At 46.0% G+C, this 23,764-nt stretch overlaps 1 protein-coding gene across 1 annotated transcript in view; it reads right to left on the minus strand.

The window, feature by feature from the left end:
- SDK1 (sidekick cell adhesion molecule 1) overlaps nucleotides 1–23,764 on the minus strand; it is a 2,988,580-nt gene that overhangs the window by 512,318 nt on the left and 2,452,498 nt on the right. The window contains exon 24 of the mRNA XM_069647588.1: nucleotides 14,634–14,784. Coding sequence (XP_069503689.1) covers nucleotides 14,634–14,784 — 151 coding nt within the window. The remainder of the gene's footprint in view (nucleotides 1–14,633; nucleotides 14,785–23,764) is intronic.

The following is a 23,764-nucleotide window of genomic DNA, read 5'->3' on the forward strand; positions in this document are numbered from 1 at the left end:
CCAAACTTGTACTGACTGAATTTAATAAGTGGACGGTCCAGAATTCATTCAGAGACCCGTTTCAAACTGGTTTTATTGCGGGCATGGGTACCCAGGTTAACCTCTTTGCACTGAACTCTATCAAAGCTCAGTGCCAAGATTTGAAACAACCTTTATTTCTCGCGTTTATTGATTTACATTCTGCTTTTGATTCTATTTCCCGCCCTCTGCTCTTTGCCAAATTAAAACGTGACCATTGTCCGCAAACATTGTTCGATATCATTCTGGCTCTCCATTCTGACACGTGTATCTATGTACGATTAACCCTTGATGGAGCCCTGTCTACTTCCATCCCTACGGCTCGTGGACTTAAACAGGGCTGTCTTCTGGCATCATCCATTTTTTATTATTTTATCCATGACATAGCTTTCATATTTCAAAATCTTGATTCAGATTCCCCAAAAATTAATAATCAGCAGGTCCAGACCCTAATGTATGCTGACGACATGGTAGTGCTATCAAAAACTCAAATTGGCTTGCAGAAAATGTTGACAGCTTTTGATTCCTATATTATCCGCAATGATTTAAAAATTAATTCTAATAAATCTCAGATCATGTTGTATCAACCAACCAAAAGAAATAAATCTTTTACCTGGCACATGAACCAGGCAAATCTGCTGATTGTCCCGCAATACACCTACCTAGGTATGCTATTTGAGTTGCGTGGGTCCTTCAATGCTCATGTAGATGGGATTTTGAAAAAGGTGTCAACGGCCTCGTCACAAGCTAGTCTGATTATGTCTAGATATGGCAAATTTTCCATCACACCGGCCCTTGCCTACTGGAATCAGAAAGCAGTGCCATCAATATTGTATGGTCTTGAAACTCTCACATGTCAATCTAAACTTGTCTTTCACAAATGGGAAAGCCTGTTTTGGAAAAAGATACTACAATTACCAGCTTGTATCCCCATCTCGTGGATTAGATATGAATTGGGCCTAATTTCACTTGAAACCTTATACATTTGGCGTCTGTGCGCGCTCTTCAGAAAATGCCTTCTAGCATCTAGAGATCACACACTACTCTCAGAACTCGCTTTTCATATGTTTCATACTACACAGAAATTTTTTGTCTCATGGGTGACTGCGGCTTATTCTGCATTGAGTAGTGCTGATATTTCTCTTGACACATTAATTAATAATCCTGATAAGGCTAAACGTCAGCTGTATGAATTTGACTGGATTAAGACAAATGAATCGTGCTTATCTTATTGTGATGGCAACGCTCTCCGATTTCCTCCAAAAAAGATGAGAATACTCCATCCTTATCTAGTCAAAGCCCCAGCAGCCAACATTCGCTCTGCAATCATGCGTCTTCGTTTCAACATTTGGCCAACCAAAGCCATTCTTCACAGACGCAAGTTAATAACAGATCGTGATAACTTTTGTCGCTTTTGTAAGAACAATTGCCAACCTGAGACTTTGGAGCATCTTATTACTGAGTGTCCTGCTCTTACTCTGCATAGACTCAAGTTCTTGGGTCGACATTGCCGGCATTTAGGTTTTCTAGACCATGAGGCTTCATGGCTCACAATTTTGAATTCTGCGTACCTGCCTATCCAAATTGCAGTTGTTAAATTTATTGAAAGCTTGTCCTTGACAAATTTAGATGTTTAATTCTTAAATACAGTTGCATTTTCATCCAGGTCACACTTTCCGAGGTATACCTACTAGCCACTTGATATTGTGTCTTGCTAATTGTGTTATGATCTAATGATTGGATTTTCGGAGATAATTTGTCATCATGTTTCAATTTGGCTTATGTGTTTTAGCTGTTAATTTATTTTCTATAAACACGACTAGATGTCGTATTCTGTTTTATATCATGTTTTAAATCATGTGTTTGTCACAATCTTGTATACTATGCATTCTTGTATTTGTTTCTTTCTGTAACATTTTGAAAGGTTGATCTGTTTCAACCAATTCAATAAAAAAAAAACTCACTGGCCGCGCTCCATACACCGCCAAAATAACTTCCATGGACAGGCCAAATCCTGTCTTTTTATCTGTTGGGTTCTATGGGTGGTGGTTGTTCGACTGTCTGGGTGGTCAGGTGAAGAGACCCTCATCCGGAACTGTACCCTTGGTGGGCCTGGGCACGCTCCGCTCATGTGAGGGATGGATAATCTTCATGTCAGTCTGAGACTGCGGGATCCCTCGTGCTACAAGTCAAGCTGTCCACGTTGCAAGGAAGAAGGCTATCCCGCAAGCTATTTATAGGCCACACAATCATCGCTCTATTGGGCTAGACCAACTGAATGAATGCTTATGACGCTTTTTATTTATTTACTTAGTTATAGTGCACCATAGTCCTCATGCATCAGGGCGCATAAAGAAGGGACTATTTACCAATTTCTAGTATGCACCTGCCAGTAGATGTAATTAGGGAGTTAGGATAATCTCCTCTACCCCAACTGGAGTCAGACACACTGCGTAAACCATGCAATCTGTAGAGTGACTTAGCAGTAAAACAAACAACGTAGCTCAAGCACACGCCAGATCAGTCTACTAACGGTAATAGTAAAGGTTAATGACCTGTAGGACTGACTCGGAATGTGTAGATGCTAATAAAAGATAATCAAACGTTATCTGTTCAGTAAAACCGGGTTATCTAGTAACCCAACCCATACATGTGAACATACAGGTTCACATGATAACACGGTTTTACTAACCAGATAACATTTGATTATCTTTTATTAACATCTACAGACCCCGAGTCAGTCCTACGGGTCATTACACTTTACTTTTACCATTAGTAGACTGATCCGGTGTGCTTGAGCTATGTGTGTCTGACTCCAGTTGGCTTACAGGAGATTATCCTAATGCCCTAATTACATCTACTGGCAGGCGCATACTAGAATTTGATAAGTATTCCATTCCGTATGCCATCATCTTTAAGATAACTGGCACACCAGCGTTTTCTAGCATTAGAGGGTACATAGGCAGCGGTAGAGAGAATTAATTCCTATCCTTCTGTCTCCTTTGTATGCACTCTGCATATTAAGGTCCCTCTCAACTCCTTCCCGTGGTGACCTTCTTCTTGAGGGCCCCCACAGATTCACATGACTTAATGTTGCTAATGTTTATTCACTTTGGGGTATTGTTCCAAACATTTGTGTTATAACCTCGTCGCATGGACGAAACCCTCATAACTTTAGGCACCCAATTGTGTGTTTTTGTGCCCGCATAAAGAAGAGAATAGAAAGAGTGTTAGGAATCTAAAAGCCATTTACCAGACAAATAAAACCGTCTTTAGTCTCTTCCTAAAGATGGTTAGATTGCTTTCAATACAGAGGTCCTTCGGGAGGTTATTCCATATCAGAGCTGCCTGCGTCGCAAAGGATATGCCCATACCTCTGGCTCGTTTGCTGTTAGGAACAGTTAGCCATGTAGCATTGGAGGACTTAGTAGTTCTCTCATGTTTGGATACACTGATAAGGTCTTTCAAGTATCCAGGAGCATGTCTGTACAACCATTTATGGAAATAGTACAAACTTTGTAGCAAATTCTAGCCTCTACCGGGAGCCAATGTAGGTTTCTCTTGTGGATTGAAATGGACTTGTGCATTGGAACATTCTTCACGATACGTACTGCATCATTTTGTACGATCTGGTGTTTGCACAAGCTACCTTTACTGGCACCAGCTAACAGTGCGCTACAGTAATCAATCCTGGGCCTGATTAAGGGACAGACCAATGTGTTACAATTGGCTTCCGAAACATAAGGCTTTACCAGTCGGAGTAATCTCAAATAATATTGCGTTTTACTGATTACATTTTGTTCTTGAGCATCTGAACTCAGACACTTCAAGAACTACCCCTGAAGTTTTCAATTTGGCTACTGTAGTAATACAATGGTTATCTATAAGAAATCCAGAGTATTTACGGTCTAGTTTTTGGCGTACTTGTGACGATCCAAAAATCAAAGGCTCTGTCTCTGCAGCATTCAAGCACATGCCATTTTTTGTCATCCAATTTTGAATAGATGTGTAAATCAAAGAGATTCATCACTTTCAGAGTTACCACTTAACTCAATGACGAGCTGAAGTTCGAAAAACACACTTCCAGGTTAGTCAAAAAGTTGCATAATGGGCGACCATATATATTAAAGAGGGCCGGTGATAAACATGCGCCTTGTGGCACTCCATATCCCAAGTGCTCTGGTTTAGAACAAGTTTCTCCCCAAACAACTTTAGACATTCTATTTTGAAGAAACGTTCTAAATCAAGTGACCGTGTCATCAGAACAGTTACCAATATCCTTGAGTCTATCCAAGAGCCTATCATGGACCACAAGTTCAAAGGCTGATGAAAGATCTAACAGCATCAGCAGTCCTGCCTGGCTGTTGTCCAAGATTTTCAGCATTTTGGTCTATAGGTCCAGTAATGCACTTTCAGTGCCATCAAAAGACCTAAAGCCCGATTGCCTGGGGTGGTATACTTCAGTCCCTTACAGATGTTCTTGAAATTGAATCGTAGCTATCTTATCCACGACTTTCATCAAGAAAGGTACATTTGTAATGGGCCAATAATTTGTATACACCCTAGGGTCTGAATCTGTTTTTTTATGAGCGGTGTTACTGACACATTCTTCAATGTGTCCGGAATTAGGCTGTCTTTGAATGATGCATTAATAAAACGAACTAAAAAAGGGAGAAAGAGTTCAATATTAGCTAGTTTGATTTTAGATAGAAGAACCTCACTGTCACATGTGGTTGGTCTAATTTTATTGAGAACTTTGCCCAGAGTTTCCTTGGTGAGAGCCTGAAAGGTAAAAGGTGGACTACCCGCCTTACTAAAAACCCCTATTTCTTGAATGGTGTTTTTATAATCAGGCCATAGTAGCTTCACTTTGGGCATGGGCTGCAGTGATCTTATCTGCAAATGCTTTCTGTACCACTTCACCGTCCAACTCTGTAGCTGTAAACTGGTGAAGCATTGCCTTAGGTTTTTCCAGTTCTCTGAGAATCTCAAAGAGTTTTCTGGAATCATTTTTTGATATGTTAATCTGGGGAATCAAAATAAATGTATTTGCCCATTATTATTTTGTTGCGGTATAATATTTCCGGAGATTTTCATGCTTCTTTGTTTATTTGTGTTGCGTCTTTCTGTCCTTTTCTTTCAGCTCTCCCTTTTTTCTTGTTTCCTAGCGGTTAGGGCCGGGTAGAACCAATTTTGATTGTTAGCTTTTTCTGGAATAGACTTGGATTGAATAGGTGCTACCCTATCCAGATAATGTGAGAAAACCATCTCATATTCTAACACCTGAAAAACTGGCAAATCATTGTCCGGTGTAGAATCCATAAGTCCCTGAAGACTTTGTTCTGGATCATCATAATGAATCTTTTTGTAGTTTCTACTGTTAACTTGATTCGAGGCATTATTTTTCTGAATTATGAAAGAAAGGGAAGGTTAGATTAAAAATCACAAAGTAGTGGTTTGACCATATGCACGGTTTTACATCTAATGGGCTAGATTCCAGCTTTTGTATAGCCACCCAGTCCAACACATTTCCCATATCATGGGTAGGTTCTTTGCTGCAAATTATTAAATTATTCATCACAGAAAGATGTTCCAAATGAATGGCTTCAGGATCCTGTGGATTCCCGAGCCACTTGTTAAAATCCCTTAGCACAAGAGTGGAATTATTGGGTTTGTGTAACGCGGACAGAATTCTAGCCAGTTCCTCATAGAAATGTGGCATGGCCGTGGGAGGGCGATATAAAAGCACTATATTGACAATTGTTTGGGGAAGGCGTGGTTTTTAATAATATAATTTCACATCCCGTGCATGAAACGGGCGTTTGGAATAAATTTAGATTTTTGCGTGCCAAAGTGGCCACTCCACCACCCTTCCTGCATTCTGTTTTTACCCAAAAACATGTATCCCTCGGGTGTTGCCAGCTGAATACTAGGTCCAGTGGAATCATGCAGCCACGTTTCTGTTAGACACATGTCTATTTTTGATCCAATATGTAGTCCCTGACGTCCGTGGTATGTTTTTGTAGGGAACGGGTATTGAATAGTGTAACTTTCATTGGGTTACAACTTGTCCTTTTAGGTATAACAATGCCCAAATTAGTATCCAAATTAGTACATTTATGAGAGCCGAAATTATCCGTAATCACAAGGCCCAGTTCGGCAGAGATGACATCAGCATTGTTACACTCTAATTGGACACAAGAGGTTACTTGCGACATGGTGAAAACGCAAACTCACCTCACCACACTACAGAAGAAAACCAGCAATATTCAGGGATGTAAATGCCAAGGAGGCCGGTCAGCGCCGGCGTGTTACTGTGCAGAATCGCGCAGACTTGCTTGACCATGACGCACCGGCGCTGACGCTCCAGACCCCGAAATTAAGGTGCACGCAGAACTACAGAAACGAAGGGAACTGTAGTTCCGCTCAGCAATAGGTAACACACTGACTCTGGCGCCAAAGAAGTTTGTGGAATACGGCGGACTGTCTAAAATCACTAACTACAAAGAGATGCAGTTCCTAAAACACACTTAGGTATTCAAAATCTATCAAGAATGTACTGCAACTTGATTCACAGATTTAAAAATAATATGCAAGACAAAACTCCTAGTAAATAATAATACTTGAAAATGCAATTCTTAAGATTTAAAAGTGGTAGCTATTCAAGACTCTGCAATTATACATTCTGGGAAGTCATTTTTTCTGGGACCCATGGACATCTTTTTACTTCCTCTCTTATTTCGCTCCTGGTTATGCAAAATGCAGCATTCATACCACTCGGACGGTGGAGGGGCATGGTAATAGAATTGTTAATTATAGGTCAGGGCCTGCAATCTATGGCTCTCCCGAGGTTTTTGGCTGTGACTCCCATGATCCCTCACAATTGACAATGTTCGGTAAGGTTGAAGACACATGCACCGAAACAGCCTTAATGCCAGTAATTAAGCAGATAGAAACACTTGTGTACAGGTGTGTTATAAATTACTTATCATATCATATCTATGAAGCTTTGCTGATTCTTTTATTTTTGCTGAATGGCAAATTCACTAGGTTTTCTTTGCATTTTGTTACCTCTTTCTTTTACCACAGATATCCCCTGCAAATTCCCCTTAAACCGACAACCCCCCTATGTTTTTATATACCTTTCCCATGCTTAGCATCTAAAAAAATAGGTACAACATTTGCTGAAAATGTATTGGGGAAAGTTGCCATTTGGCAAAAGTAAGGCTCTCTTATTTAAAAAAAAATGTTAACCTCTATATCTAAATAAATATATTTTGTCATGTGCAGGAAGGAAACCGTGAATAAATAAGCAGCAACGAGTTGAGCAGGGTATTATTAAGCTGAGCTTTCACTGGCAGCCTGTGTAGACCATGCATGAATTATTGCCTGTGAAAGAATGTCTCCTGAAACAATGGGCCTCATTAGGACCCTGGCGGAGAGGGTATTACGCCAGCGTAGTGCATGGCGTACCTCTCCGCCATACTACGAGTTCCCGTAGCGCCATGGAGGTTTTCTCCGCCTGGTTTTACCAGCCGGAGAAAACCATGGCGCTACGGGACCTCGTTGTTAATTACGCCACCGTATTTTACGGTGGCGTAATTAACTCCTTCCCCACTCCCATTATACCCTATGGGGCAAAAATGGGAATGGGGAAGGGCAGAATGGGGATTGGGGATTTACCGCTCCGCCGAGGTCGGAATGGGGCGGTAAATCCGCCAACCCCCATGGCGCTATCGGCGGCTTTCCGCCATGCTTCGCGGTGCATTTAGCACCGCGAAGTCCGCCTGGGTCGTAATGAGGCCCAATGTCTTGGAATAGTCTTTTTTGACTTTGTTTCTTCTAGTTTGAAATTTCTGTTGTTTAGATTATTCCTGAGTTGGTTACTGATGCACGTTACCTGCATTTTGTTATGTTTGTGAAGTCTAAGCACACTGTTGTTTTAGTTTTGGGGACAAAGAGGACGCAAAAAAACACTGGACGTCAGAAACAGGAAAACTCCTAAATCGTGCAGCACTCCCTTTTGTTTCTTCGTATTGACACACAATTCTACCAGGTGCACATGACAACAACATCCTAAGTTGTATGTCATTTTGCTAGCAATTGAATACCACTAGTATAAATGCGCTACCAACAACGTGTGTCTTTTTCCCCACAGGGGAACCCCGCCTGCGCCCTCTTCTCACCCATCTCTAACCCTGCCACCTTGTACAGCAAACGCAAATGGTAATGTCGGTGGCAGCAATTTTTACTAGCATCATTGTATGAAATTGCCTCAAAAACCGTGGTGGGTTGTCCGGGGTAAGTAGCATGCCATGGGGTGTTTCATCCATCCGTCCGACTCTGCTGTAGCAATTGCGGTATAGGTTCCACCTTTTGCCTGCGGACTGGTGGTGGGATATAAAAAGAGCAGCCAGTCTCATAATGTAAGACGGCTGAGTAACACAAGCAATGGCCTTTGTGTTCCTGTATAGCTGTGTGTTATTATGGTGTGTCAAGGGTTACCATTGGGTCCCATAGCTACAGTTAAGGTGTGCTTGGTTACATGTAGGTTGTGTTTGTCCATGTATATGCTGCTAGCAGGGCATGTGTTCGTGGGTTTCTGGTGACTGCATGGGCTACATGGATATTTGTGCTCTGTTGCAGTACATTTTGTCCTGCAAATAACAAATTAAATACCTCGCTGTAATGTTCTCACTGATGGATGTTCCTCTCATGGATTCCTCACCTATAATATCCCTATCCCGGCGCAGCTGTTCTACAGAAACATTTTGGCCACCAGGGGGCGCAGCAGAGCTCTGCATCTGCTCTGTTCGTCCAATGCCTCTATGCACCTTGTGCTGGAGATGACATCAGGGCCAGTATATATAGCGGCAATGTGCCCTCAGTTCCACCCTTTCTTGTTAGCACTCTGAAGCAAAAGGACCACGGAACCGATGGTGTACTAGCTTCCCGCAAGACGGGCAGGTAGGGAGTGTGATGAGGAATCTATGGGAGGAACATGTAGCAGAAATGACATTACCAAGAGGCAAGTAATTTGTTCTTCTAATTGATTCTTTCCTCCCACAGATTCCTAATCCCAAAGCAGTGTGGGGAGGAAGCAGGAACACCACATAATCCAGATAACTCTGGTTGACTGCCCTACCAAACTGGGCATCCTGGCCCACAAGGGAATCCAAGCAGTAATGCTTAGCAAAGGTGTGCAAAGATGCCCATGTTGTCGCCTGACAAATATCCAGGATAGGACTCCACTCTGCAGGGCCTCTGGTAGAAAGAGCTCTGAGACCCTTAGGCACATCCTTCCCATCTATATTGTAGTATTCTGAAATGCAGAGAATGATCCACCGGACAGGGTGTGTTTGGTCACAACTCTACCAACACGGGCACCAGCGTAACCAACGCAAAGCTGGTAATCGTTCCTTGCCTTACTTGGAAGAGAGACTCACAGCTTAAGGGCCTGTACCAGTTTCAGCCCATGGAATCTTTCCTCTGACTTGGAAGGGTGAGGTGGAGAAAAAAACACAGGAAGATGGATCTTCTGAGAGAGATAGAAATCTGAGACCACATTCGACAGAAAGGAGGGTCTCACTCTCAATGTCACCTTTTCTTTGGAAAAAGCGAAATAGGGAGGTAAATCAGACAATGCTTGCAGCTCACTCACCCATCTCGTCGACGTGAAGGCAGCCAGGAAAATCACCTTAAGGATGAGCAATCTAATAGAACAGGAATGAAGCAGCTTAAAGAGACTGTCCCTAAGAATTGCCAAAACTAAATTAAAATCCCATGCTGGAATCACAAACTGACGGGGAGGAAATAGGTTACACAAACCGTGCAAGAACTGCATAAAAGAATGAGGATTGTGAAAAACTAGCCCTGTTCTCGGGACCTCTTGAACACAGAAATAGCTATGAGGTAACCCTTCACAGTGCCAATCTGCAGGCCCATTTGGGCCAAGCAAAGCAGAAAATCCAACACAGGGGATAGAGGGCCGGAAAAAGGATCCAGGTCCCTCTCCCGGCACCAAATCTAAAATGTACTCCATCTGCAAGTATGAATGGATTTTGCATGGGGGGCCTCCAAGCTGAAAAGAGCACATAAATGATGTTGTTTGGCAAGTCACACTCCTTGTATCTCAGCCTCTTAGTAGCCAAGCGTGAAGGTTCAGGCTGCTCAGGTTCAGGTGGAGGCCCGTCCCTCCAAGTGGGAGAGCAAGTCTATGCTCCTCAGGAGGCACCATGGAGGGCAGCTGGACATATCCAGCAACTTTGGATTCCACGTTCTCCGGGCCCAGTCCGGAGCGATCAGAATCAACATGGTTCCTAACAGGCACAACCTCCTGAGAACCAGCGGAATGACAGGGATTCGCGGGAACGTATGAAGGAGGTTGAAAGTCCACTCGACTATCAGTGTGTCCCCCACAGCTGCCTGCTGAGGGAATTCCCTGGAGCAGAACAACTCACACTTCCGGTTGGGACTGGAAGTGAAGCGGTCCACCGGAGGAGTCACCAAAAGGGAGAAAATCCAATCCAGAACATCATGACAGAGCTCCCATCCGTAGGAGGCTGAAGTCTGTCTGCTCAAGGCATCCGCTGTGACATTCTCTGGTTCAGCCAGATGAGCCGCCCGCAGAAAGACACTGTTCTTCAGAGCCTAGAACCACAGTCGCATTGCTTCTATGCACAGAAGGAAGGACCCAAGACCACTTTGTTTGTTGAGGTAGTACCTGGGCACAGTTTTGTCTGTCAGGATCAGCAAAGTTTTGCGATTAAGAGAGGGGAGGAAAGCGACCAGGGCCATCCTGATTGCCCTGAACTTCAGCAGGTTAATTTTCTGCCGAGACTCAGCTAGAGACGGCAGTCTGCTCACCGTTAGGTCTGACAGGAGAGCACCCCAACCAGTCATGGATGCCTCCATGACCACCGTCACCAGGATCCCAGTTTGGCGAAACAACGTGCCTCTCAACAAGATGTCTCATATGGGCCACCACACGAGATCCTGAGCCACCTGGTTCCAGACCTGAAGAAGGTGCGATATATGGACCTGGAACTGCGACCTTTGGCAACGGAGAGGCCACTGAAGTGATCTGATGGGCAGCCTTGCTTCCAGCACAACAAGGATGCAGGAGGCCATGAGGCCCAGAAGGCACAGGAAAGCCAAGGCAGGGACTCGTTCCTGTGGTTGAAAGACATTCATCATCCAAAAGATGTTCACCACTCGATCCTTGGGCGGCAAAGCCCTGCCCAGGTGAGTGTCCAAGACTGCCCCCATGAATCAGAGAGACTGGGAGGTCGAAACATGAGAGTTTTTGAAGTTCAGAGAAAAGCCCAAGCTGTGAAAAAGAGTGCAAGTGTGGAGTAGGTGCTCCGACACTAGATTTGGGAGCGATCCCGGTGAAGCCAGTCATGTAGGTAGGGGAAGACAAGATTGCCTTCCCTCCTGAGGTGAGCCGCTGCCACTGCCAGCAGCTTGGTGAAAATCCTGGGTGCCGAGGAAAGACCAAACGAGGGGAACTTGAACTGTTAATGGTGTTGTACCACTACGAACCTCAGGTACTTCTTGTGCTTTAGATGAATCGGCACATGGAAGTAGGCATCCTGAAGGTGCAGGGAAACCAACTAGTCCTGCACATTGAGGGCTTGCAGAATATGGGCTAGTAACCACCTTAAACATGTCCTTGTGTAAGAGTTCAGCAGCTGCAGATGTAGAATGGGACACAAGCCTCTGTCCTTCTTTGGCACCAGATAATAGGTGGAGTACCACCCCCTTCCTCATTCTGACCGTGGAACGAGCTTTATCGTAGGGCTGAGATACCTCCTCCAGGAAGATAGGTTCCAAAGGCAAGGGGGTAGCTAGAGGACTGTGTTCCGAGGGATGCTGTAGAAATGGGAGGCAAAAAAACTGTCGGGTGGTCAGTAAGTCCCAAGCATCATTGGTAGTCTTCGACCATTCCGTGATGAACACGGAAAGCCTTCACCCACCGGAGATGCGTGGTAAAACACGTCACTGAGGTATGGTACCTTGGGATGCGGTGGAGACAGAGGCAGTGTCAATGCCACCCCTCTGAGCACCTCTTCCCCTACCACTTCCTGGGGAAGATTGACCACGACCTCTCATGGCAAAGGTGGTGAAGGGGACGAAAATCCCTGCCCGGAGATGACGGTTGTGTGGAGGGCTGCAGCATGGCAAGCCCCAAGGACTTAGCGGTCACTTTGGATGACATAACCTTCTGGAGGGCGGCATCAGCCTTAGATCCAAAAAAGGTTGTTGCCATCGAAGAGCATGTCCAACAATCTCCTAAGCCATGAGTGGTGCCTGACCACTGTGCTGGTTGCCATAGCCCTACCCACACAATCTGCGGTGTCCAGCCCAGATTGCAGCATTTGGCTTGCTGCCTCTTTGGCATCAGAGACCAGTGATTGAACACTGTGCCTCATCTCCCCTTCCAAGATCTGCTCGGCCGCATTGGCCATTGATATCCAAAGGCCAAAGGAAAACTTTGCCATGATGCAAGGGGAATTCACGGCCCGCAGTGCCAGACTGCCCGATGCGAGAACCTTCTTGCCCCATGAGCTAAATCTCTTCAGGCAATTGTCTTCTGGATAGCTTTAGGGCTGGACCACCAAGCTCTCCAGTGAAGTGTAAGAGGAGAGAAACGCTGGGTCTGACTGGGCGGGATGATGTTTCTTTGCCATGTCTCTGTCCACAGCTGGAAAACAGAGGCAGACTTCTCCCGCGCCTCCAGTACTGGTGCTTCCATCGCCACATTGAAGGGCAGGAGCGTCTCTTTCTTGGGCGCCTCATCCAGAATGTCACAAAGTTCATATTGAACCTTAGGTCTGGATGGAGCAGACCATCCCAGAGTACTGGCCACTTTAGCCATCAAGCAGTGGAATGCAGCTTGGGGCTTTCCCAGTGTGGAAGCTGGCAAGACATCCATTGCCAGGGAGCCCGTTGGCTCCATGCTGATCCTCAGCCAGTGCCAGCACATCCACACCTCTGGGAAATCCCTAACTTCTCTGAGCACAGAGGTTCCAGCCAAAAAAGGGACCTGGTCATCCTCATTGTCATAGATGTTGTACATCTTTACATAAAAGCAGCCATATACTGTGATACATTTTCCTGCGGAGCCACAGTGTCCACGGCGTTGATACAGATGATGTTGATGGCGAGGTTGCAGGCCTGTCGGCGTTGAATGACCTCAGATTCTTTTTGGTCCAGGCCTGAGTTCTTAGGCTTGTTGGATTGGTCCCCTGAGGAGACCCTGTCGGTAGCAACAGAAGCAGTGGGACCCTTCGTTGTCTGCCAGCACCATCGCCTGCTCCACAGGTGCCGAGGCCGGAGCCATCAGCGCCTTGGTGAAGATATCTAAGATCTTCAGGTGGAAACTATCCCATACCTCTGGCGTGGAGGATTGGGTTGGAAAAGGTACCTCCTTTGGCCGCTCAAGCGAATCCCTGGAGCGGTGGCTTTTCTTCTTTGAAGAGGAAAACGAATATCAATGCAAGGACTCACTCAGAGAGCGGGACCTCTTCCAATCATTTTTCTTCCTCTTCTTCTTACGCTTCGCCTTGTGGACGAAGATGAATATCTTTGCCGCCCTTTCCCAGGGATCCTTCGGGTGAATCGAATGGCACGACCCGCAGTCCTAGGTGTCGTGGTCCTTGCCCAACCAGTAGAAACAGATCCAGTGCGGATCCGAGACCAACATTTGCCAGCCACAATCCACACAGGACTTGAATCCTTAGGCCTTCGACGGCGTAGGCATGGTGTCAGAGAAAAAATGAAGCTCGACAAGTGTGTCGCCGATTAGCAAACATTATGCGCGGAAAAAGGGAACTGAGGTCACGGCGCCACGATATATACTGGTCCCAATATCATATTTGGCACAGGGAGTACAGAGGCATCTGGCGGAGTGGACGCAGAGCTGTGCTTTGCCGCCTGGCGGCGGATACATTTCCAGAGTAGCTGCACTGGGTAGGAATATCATAGACAAGAAATCTGTGAGAGGAAAGAATCCATTAGAACCACTTGATGCAAGGCTTATGCGCCGGAGATGTGTAGGAGTCTGAAGCTGTGAAGCGCCCTTTTCCCTTGGTCATGCCTGCACCTTCTTGTGTGGTCATCTGCATCAGAGACCAACGTCTGAACCTCACGGACCTTTATCTGCCTTGCATATCATGGGTTTGCTTCTCTCAGAATACCTGTGGTTCTTCAATGTACTAGTTTGCATTCTGTCGCTGCCTGCTTAAAATGTGTGACCCGCAGTGAGAAGCAAGGTCATCCAATGGGCGGCTAGTCGGCCTGCTTGCAATGGGCCTTTCGGGGCCTGTGTAGTCAATTGCTAGAGTGCTGTCCAGTTTTATAAGTGGGTGTTGACCATGGCATGAAATGGGAGGCTACACGCAAGAGGCAGGTGATGGTTGCTGCTTGGTCAGTATTGGGAACAAGGTTTCGCAGGAGCATGCTACATGCAAATGGTTGAAGGGCGTCTATGCTTAGGGAATTTGTGGTTCACTTGACGTATGGCCAGATGGTAACAAAGGCAAACTGTTAAGAGTGAGGATCAACTATTCTTCCCACTAGATAAGGGAAATCATGGGTTTGTAGGAGCGTACCACCCAACGGATCCACAGGCTCGTTTCGCTGGCGGTGCGTAGTGTTAAGCTGCCCGGTGCCACATCCGGCGGAGCCTGTAGGGTCTGGATCACGCGAGATGGCTGGCTGAGAGGGCCTGCGCCCACGATGTTCACTTGTCTCATGCGGAACCTGAAACAAGAAAAGCAGTACAAAAGCAAATGAGTTTGATATTAGAAAGGAACCTTATTTCTACTTGGATTTGATGTTGATGGATTTTTCTATTTCTTATAAATTGAAAAAGTTGATGTAATTTCAACTATATTCAATAAATAATAAAAAAAATAAAAAATAAAAAAAGAAAGGAACCACAGCAAAAGAAGCAAGGGAGCTTCCCTTCTCTTCAAAGGAAATCAGACTATGGCATGGGAAGGGATTGGCCGCTGGCCAGCACAAGAAATAACCACAGGGCATCAACTATACAGTTTGCATTCAGGAATGAAAGAGGTACTTCATATCCTTCAATATAGAGCCTGCAATCATACAGGTTGTCTTAGTCAAAAGTGAAATATTGCATGATGCAAAAGCGGCTTCATGGAGCTTTTTGTAACTGTCCTCCAGTACCTCATCCCCTCAAGGGCCTCACTGCAGAAACACTTAACAGGTGCAAATGCGAACGTACACAATAATAGCACTGCAACAAAAATGTGCTCACTGCAAATACCTTTCAATGCATTTTAGCACCTGGGCAGTGTTTGGCTTTGTTCTAAAACCATGATACATTAGCAGTAAACCAAACATTGCCCAGGAGCAAAAATGCACTGGAAGAATATGTTTCCTTGCACGAGGCCGCCCATGCTCTATAGGTCGGCCGCAGCAACTTAAGATGTACGGAACCGGGCCATTGGTATGTGGCTAGCCGGTGTGGTGTTGTACATAGCAGGGGCTGGAGGTCTAAGAGTACAGAAGGTCAGGTGTTGACTAGCCTTCTCTTACCTTCACATGCTAGTCCTGCCATCACACATTGTTAAGAAGGCAAAGGTGAACTGAAAAGATGAGACCTCCATGGATCAGAAGGAACATTTCCGAGATCTGCCCCTCCAAACCCAGCGTGCCACTTGGAGCCCATGACTAGCAAGTACTGCTGACCGAATGCACGAGGCTGTGCCCAAGAAGCCCCTTGAGTGAGTGCATGCTTCTGGCGTAACAGGGTCCCCCGCAGCCCCTGCGGTGCGGGGGGCCCCGCCAGCACATGTCCTGGGAGGGGCCCCCACTTGTAGAAAAAAAAATATTTTAAACAATTTTCTTTTGAATTCCCTCTGCATTTATAAAGACATTATTTCTGTAACAGAAATAATTTCTTTATGAAGTCAGAGTGACTTCAAAAAGAAACGATGAGCCTCATTATGGGTTTGGCAGCAACCGTGCCATTGCTACCAGCAGGTTGCTGCCAGACCCGTAATGATTTACCGGCGCCCGACTTCCCGGTAACACCGGGGGATTACAACCCCGGCGGTCTGGGAAGTCAGGCGCCGGCAAATGGTAAGTCCCCATTTCCATAAAGTCCTATCGGACTCTATGGGAATGGGGACCATAGAAGCACCGGCACCGTTAATAACAGTGCTTCCGTGAAAACTATGCGGGTGGGTGCCGTTTTGCCCGGCAGGTCTGACCTGCCGGGCAGGACGGCAACCGCACGCAGAGCTGTAATATGCCGGCCCGGAAACAACAGTGCCGGTGAGCTTACCAGCATCGTTGTTTACAGTCCGGCATAGTTGTAATGAGGCCCAATTTCCTTTTTAAGTGTTAGGGCTCCCCTCAACCCCATGATGTGTGCGTGTGTGAGTGTATGTTGAAAGGATTCACACTTAAATGTATAGGTGGCTGCCTGTGTGAGTGTATGGTGAAAGGGTGCACACTTAAATGTATGGATGGCTGCCTGTGTGTGCCAGTATGGTGAAAGAATGCACACGTAAATGTATGGATGTGTGTATATGGTGAATGGTGTGTGTGCTTGCGTTCAGGGGCGCATCAAAACCTACATTTCGGGGGCTGACCCTTCAAATGTTGGGAGGGGTGCCAACTTCATGGGCGGTGGGGGAGGGGCAAACTTATTTGTTTGGGTCATCTAATTTCTTTATGCATTTTTATGAGACTATTCTAGTGCAGCTTCAATGTTACAAGCAGTTAACTCTCTCCTTTAAGGTTTAAAGCACCCACTTATGGACTGCTGTGAGAATGAGTGGTCTCCTGTTCCCTCTCTACCCTTCCAATCACTCCCCTGGCATGCAAGTATTAAACCCACATCACAATTTCAATTGCCTAAAGAATTTGGCATTTGAATGAAGGTACTAACAGTCAATTGCTTTATGTTAGTAATTGGTGGGTTCTTGTTAACAGAGAAACCCAGGTGCCGTTTAACATCTGTGTCCTTTTCTGTCTGGCAACTGCTCTGAAGGTCAGCCAAGTCTGGTCAACATAGCCCAACATTTCAGGGGGGGGTGCTGAATCCCAGTCAACTCAATGGTGTTGCACCAATATTTGTGTTTAATGCCTGGATTACTTATTGGTAATCTTCATTACTCCTAGCCCTATTCTTCCTCGCCCAGTGTGTATGAGACAGTACTTGTGTATAAGGCACTCTGCCTCATACACAAGTACTGGGATGAGCTAGAGGTACATGGAAGTAATGCTTGATTTAGCTACATGTAATCTGCATTACTCCTAGTCCCACTCTTCCTCATCCCAGTACTTACCTATGAGGCAAGGAGCCTCAACCGTAAGCTCTGGGGCAAGGAAGAGGGACGTGGAGGTAATTCTGGGCCAAGGAGCTGATTTTGGAGGTTGGAGTGGGAGGGAAAGGGGATGTGTGTGGGGCAGGATTATACGACAAATTATAATGGCTGTCCATGTCCAGGCTAAGCAGGCATGATATGTGGTATTAGTGGCTAGAGAGGCATTTTGGTGCAGCCAGTCTAGTCATTCCTCAGTTTGGTATTACTTTTTTTTAATGGGGCATTTATGATAAAGCAGTCCTGCTAAGTGAATTACCTGGCTAGACTGCCATTTGGGTGCCGTTTCTTACTGCAGCATTGTGTATTTTTCTGGGCATCTGTGATCAAATGATATGATATAAGTCATTTATAACGCACCTGCACACAAGTGTTTCTAGGTGCGACAAGACTAGGGATGGAAGATAGAGGGAGGACAAGACAAACGATCTTACTAGGCCTTGTGTCATTCAGATCGTGCAAGTGCGATAACGAGAAGCGCAAGGGGAAAGGGACGGGGGAAGTGCAAGGGAGAGGGTAGGGGAAAAAGAGGGCAGCAATGCTCTAAGTAAGTCCTTTACGGGCAGTACAGCTCTGGGTATTGCAAGGAGAACAAGGGATTGTAGGGTTACAGTTACAGCCCCTAACTGCATGGTAGGACCAGAGGCAGTGCAAGGGTGTCTTTATCAAGAAAGAGTCTCGACTCAGTGAGACTCTGAGGGTAGCTAAGCAACCAGTCGGTACAGCATACAGGTAGGTCATGTAGGCCAGCAGGGGAGGGAGAGAGAGAAAGCAGAGGAGAAGAGGAAAGTTTTGAGCTGCTTCCAGAACTTCAGGTGGTCTGCTAAAGCTTGAGAGGGGCAGGGAGGCTATTACAGAGGGAGGCACCTTTGGAGGAGAGAGATCTACCCCCCACTCTCTTCCTGGAGAAGCGTCTAACCCTTAGAGAGTTGTAGGTAGCTGAGAGAAGGGCTTGAGAAGGAAGATATTTTGGAAGAGAGTGTTGGATGTAGTGCGGGCCCCGAGCCCAGGAAGCCTTGTAGACAATGCAAAGGGTCTTGAACTTGATACTTGCAGCAACTGGGAGCCAGTGGAGAGATTTCAGGGCTGGAGAGATACGATCCCTGTGCTTGAGGCCAAGGATAAGTCTTGCAGTCCTTTTCTGGATTAGTTGCAGGGGCTGGATAGTAGAGAAAGGCAGATTGAGAAAGAGGCTGTTGCAGTAGTCCAGCCTAGAGAGAGCCAGGGCTCTGCAGACAGTGAGCTTCTGGGGGAAAGAGAGAAAGGGAAGAGTCCCTTTGAGGAGGAGCAGCTGGTAGTGGGACTTCTTGGCAACGTCTGAGATGTGAGGAGAGAAAGAGAGTGGAGTCAAAGATGACACCAGTGTTGTTTGCCTCACAGGAAGGCGAAGGAAGAGGGCGCAAGGCGGGCGGCCAGAGTGAGAGAGGGAAAGCAGGGGCAGGAGTCCAAATGAGAAGGATCTCCATTTTACTGACATTAAGGCAGAGATAGTTGGAGGCACACCAATCCTGAATCGCGGATAGACAGTCGGGAATGAGCGAGAGATGAGAGGAGTCTGAGGGGAGCCTGAAGGAAAGCGGAGTGTCATCCGCATAACACTGAAAGTTAGAGGAGAATGTAGAGATCAGGTGGGTCAAAGGGGCCACATAGAGGTTGAAAACCCAGAGTGAGAGGATGGAGAGGGGAGAAAGGGACCAAGTTGGACCTGGGAGGGGCAGTCCAAGAGGAAGGAGGTCAGCCACTCAAGGGCCTGATCCGTGATGCCCAGGTTCTCATGGAGTCGATTGATCAGGATTGATCAGGGTGGCATGGTTGACCGTGTCTAAAGCACAGGAAAGATCAAGGAGGATGAGGACAGAAGGAATGCTGGAATCAAGGTTTGAGAGCAGAACTTCACAGGTGTTCAGGACAGCAGTTTCGATGTCTCTGGCACTGAAGCCAGACTGATGGTCATGGAGACAAGCAACAGATTCCATGTGGAGAGTAAGCTGGGAGATGGCCAGCTTTTTCAACAGTTTGCCCAGGAAAGGGGTGATGGAGATTGGGCTATAGTTTTCCGGGCAGGCAGGATCCGCAGAAAGCTTCTTGAGGAGTGGGTGCATAAGGGAGTGCTTAACGGGAGAGGGGAAAGAGTGATTACAGAAATCGGTCAAGGCTGGAGCGGGGGTGTCAATATGGTTCTTGATGGTTCTGGTGGAGCAGGAGAGCACCTGTTTGGCTGACACTTTCATAGATCGGACTTGTCTAGAAACCTTGTCAGGTGTTGTCAGAGAGAAGGAGGAAGAGAGGTAGAGATGGCCAAAGGTGGGCCGAGAGAGGAAGAGGAAATGGAGGACAGGATGTCCTGAGTTTTAGCGTAGAAGTGAGATGACAGAGCCATACAGAGGGCCTGGGAGGGAACAGGAGATGTAAAGACCTCAACAGGATTGACCAGTTCTTTTCAGATTTTAAAGAGTTTGGCCGTGTTGTTAGAGGCCACAGAGACACAGGCTTGAATGTGTGTTCTATTCTTGATGAGTGTTATTGCTTCGACTGACATTTTGGTGCAACCAGTCTAGATATGTCTAAATGTGGCCTGGCAACCTTTACTATATTGTTATTACATGTCGACACTGGTCTACCTTGTGCAGCCAGTTGGACATTTTTTCATTGTGGCATGGCATTTTTAATAGCAAAGCTTTAATGTTCCTGTGCTCTGTTGGTGACTTGCATCTATTGGATTGGTGTTACCCTACAAAACAATTGCAAACACTCTGGCTTTTTAGCCAATTTTTCTCAGACAGTTTCCTGTATGTTATATTAAAACACATATATCTTTCTCCTAGTGCAGGGGCGGCATATCTGTTCAGCAGCACGTTTGTGCGTATTGCGAAAGTGTGATAATCTAGGCCGGCCCAGAGTGTGGCGCGACCCTTGATTCGTTGCTGAGTTGGGGGGCCCCCTCAGCATGGCTCGCAGGGGACCCCCACATCTTGTGTTACGCCACTGCCTCTGAGAAGTGGCCGAGGAGGGCTTAGCTCTGATGTCTAATGAGGGATGGGTGCCTCAGGAGATGGCCATATTGCACAGAACCTCCAGAGATATCAAAAGATAAAAGACCCGCCGAATGGTTCGGCTCAATTTCAGATTGCATGTAAGATATGTAAAGGGCCTGCTGCCTTGGACGTTTGCGCTCTAAGGAAGAAGAGGGAGAGAATAATCGTCTGAGTTATGTACACATGCAACAGGACTATGGTATTAAGTAAGACTTTCTTCTGAGTACAATTCAGGAATCTAAACAATGCCACACTGTATGGCTTGAAAAGGGCACTCGGTTTCCCTTGCAAAAATACATTCCAATACAGGCGCCATTGGGCAAGAACCAAAACGATGCACTCAACGCGAAGCACACAGGTTCGGGCCAGAAAAACAGCTTGCAGATGCCGATCAACATTCCAGCTCACAAACCCTGCAAAGAAAAGCAGAGCGAAACTGTGTGTGGACAGAGGGCGCCCATGGATGCACGAAGCCGATTTTACAAGGGCCGCAGAGAAAATCACTAGGACGGCCAGCTGCTCGGTTATGAACCAGAGTGGCATGGCTAAAGTCTGCCCAGGAAAAAGCGCAGGATGTACTACTGGAGGAGTTGTCACACAGTAATTGCCCAGCTGTCGCCTGGCTCCTGCAGGCCAGGGAAGGAGGGAGCTGGTGAATGAGGCGAGGAATACTCAAGGACTGCCACAGCACAGCATGGAGTGGTGAAAAAGGAGATGACGATGAGAGGGCAGATATGGGCCACTCGCAAATAACCCATGCACATAGCGTAGCCTGGTGAGGACGACCCTAGTAAAAAAGAAATCCACTTTTTGGATTGTTTTGGGATTGCTTCTGGATTGTTTTCAAGCTGGAGATTTTTTTGGGAGTTATTTTGGATTTTTTGGGGATTTTTTCAAGCAAGGATTTATTTGTCTTGGGTTGGAGGATTTATTTTGGATTTTTACTGACTTGTTTCTCAGTAAAAACAATCCACTAACACTAATTGGCAGGAAGGCATTTCAACAGGATTTATGAGTTTTACTGACTTGTTTCTCAGTAAAAACAATCCACTAACACTAATTGGCAGGAAGGCGTTTCTACTGGATTTATTTTGGAATTTTACTGACTTGTTTCTCAGTAAAAATAATCCACTAACACTAATTGGCAGGCAGGCATTTCTACAGGATTTATTTTGGAGTTTTACTGACTTGTTTCTCAGTAAAAACAATCCACTAACACTAATTGGCAGGCAGGCATTTCTGCAGAATTTATTTAGGAGTTTTACTGACTTGTTCCTAAGTAAAAACAATCCACTAACACGAATTGGCAGGCAGCATTTTTACAGGATTTATTTGGGATTTTTTGAAGCAAGGATTACTTGCTATTAAAGTGGTGGATTTTCTTTTATTTTTTTTCACTTGTTTCTCAATAAAAACCAATCCAGCAACACTACACATTTTTACTGCATTTGTTTTGGATTATTTTACAAGCAAGTATACATTGTAAGATTTATATTTTGCTTTTTTCCAACTTGTATCTCTGTAAAAACAATCCAGTAATGTAGGCACACATTTTTACTGCATTTAAATGTTGGCAACATAATGTCAAACTAGTTTCGACGCTGGTAGCCGTTATTTAGCATTTTAATCTGATTAAACATTTCGCAGAGATTAGGTTTTATTAATTTTGCATTTTATTGGTGCAAATTACAAGTCCAACTGCACTTAACTCATTTCTCCAGTAGATAATGCCTAGTCGCTAACATTCAGGGTATTCCAATTTGCAGCAAGAGGTAGACGGAATGGCTAACACCTCGGCCATATCTCCCATCGCCCCACCTGGCTCGCTGGACGGTGGCCGCCTATCTCCTGCCTGCCACCCGGTACAGCTGTACCCCTCCTCTGTGCCCCTCTGTATACCACCCCCAGCTGCGTATGTGTTCTATTGTTACCTCTGAAAACTGCTCAGTTATGCATCTGTATTGTTGTATACCTCTGTAAAGCGCTCTGCTGTTTCTCGAAGCTTGTCTGCACTTAACCCCTTAAGTGCCAAGGACGAGATATCTGATCCTTGGAAGTGCATGCACAGTGCCAAGGACGAGATAGCTCGTCCTTTTTGGCACCTTGTTTTGTGTGATCCCTGCAAAGCAGGGATCACACAAAACAGTAATCCAACCCCCGGGCTATGTGAGGGGGAGGTCCCCCCTCACTGCCAGGGGGCTGGATTACCTTCAGTTTCACGTCGGCATGCGTAATGCACGTCGGCGTGAAACTGAAAGTAATTTTCACCACAGCAGCCATTTCGGGCTGCTGCAGTGAAAATATAAGGTGAGTCTTCACCTTTCTCCCCCTCGATCTCCGGCTGTATTTCAAGCCGGAGATTGAGGTGGGTATCGTTGGAAAGGGGAGATGCTCCCCTTTCCAACGATACCCTGTGTGACAGCATTGCTGCCCGCGGATCCAAAAAAAAGGTAGGCCATGTGGTGTTGGCGGTGTGTTTCGGTGGGTGGCCAGAGCGAAATGTCTGTGATTTGTCTTCATTTCCAGCAAATTTCAGAGACATTTCCCTGTGTCCACTCACCGAAACACGTCGCCAACAACAGATGTCATACCTTCTCGCGTTCCCACGGGTGTCCCGACGAAAAAGGTACCTCACATGTGTGGGTGCACCTACTGGGGGTACAAAAGGAAAAGGGTAACCCGCTGGTAACCCCAAGCCTTTCGCCACAGCACAATTTGTTCATGTGGGCAACCTACAGATTTGGGCCAAGGGTGTCGAAGCCAGCATGGAAACAGGGTTCACAATTCTATCCAAGTGTGGGACATGCTAACATGTTCACAATCCCATCTAAGTGTGGCACATGCAGACATTTACAATCCTATCTATGCTGGGGTGGTATTGGTTGGTGGGGCACTGGGGTTAGGTGCTGAGGAGTTTGTGTGATGTAGCACTGGAGTGAGGTTCTTGCGGAGGTTGGTGGTGAGGCTCTGGGGGGATTGTCAGGTTTCGGAGCCAGGCCCATGCTGATGGGATTTAATCTTACTCTACATAAAGCTGTTGCGCCACTGCGTGGGCTTGATTTGTAAGAATATCTTGCCTGAATAGGCTTGGTCTGCCGGGATCGCCCAGCTCTAGTATCCCCACCTAATAAAACACTCCTTTTTGCTTTAGCTTTAAAAATGCGATGTCACATTGCGAAAAAAATGTCCAAACTGGATGCGCAATGTAGGCCAGTCTAGACATGTGATAACACTTATCATCAGGCATGGCTGAAGAGGCCTATCTCAACATTATTGTTGGGGGGCCGCTTGCTTACAGTGGAAAACAGTCTGAGGCACCTGTGGGGTACCTACATTATAATGGAG

The sequence above is a fragment of the Ambystoma mexicanum genome, chromosome 2q (genome assembly GCF_040938575.1).
Source record: "Ambystoma mexicanum isolate Mex_15411 chromosome 2q, UKY_AmexF1_1, whole genome shotgun sequence".
NCBI lineage: Eukaryota > Metazoa > Chordata > Amphibia > Caudata > Ambystomatidae > Ambystoma > Ambystoma mexicanum.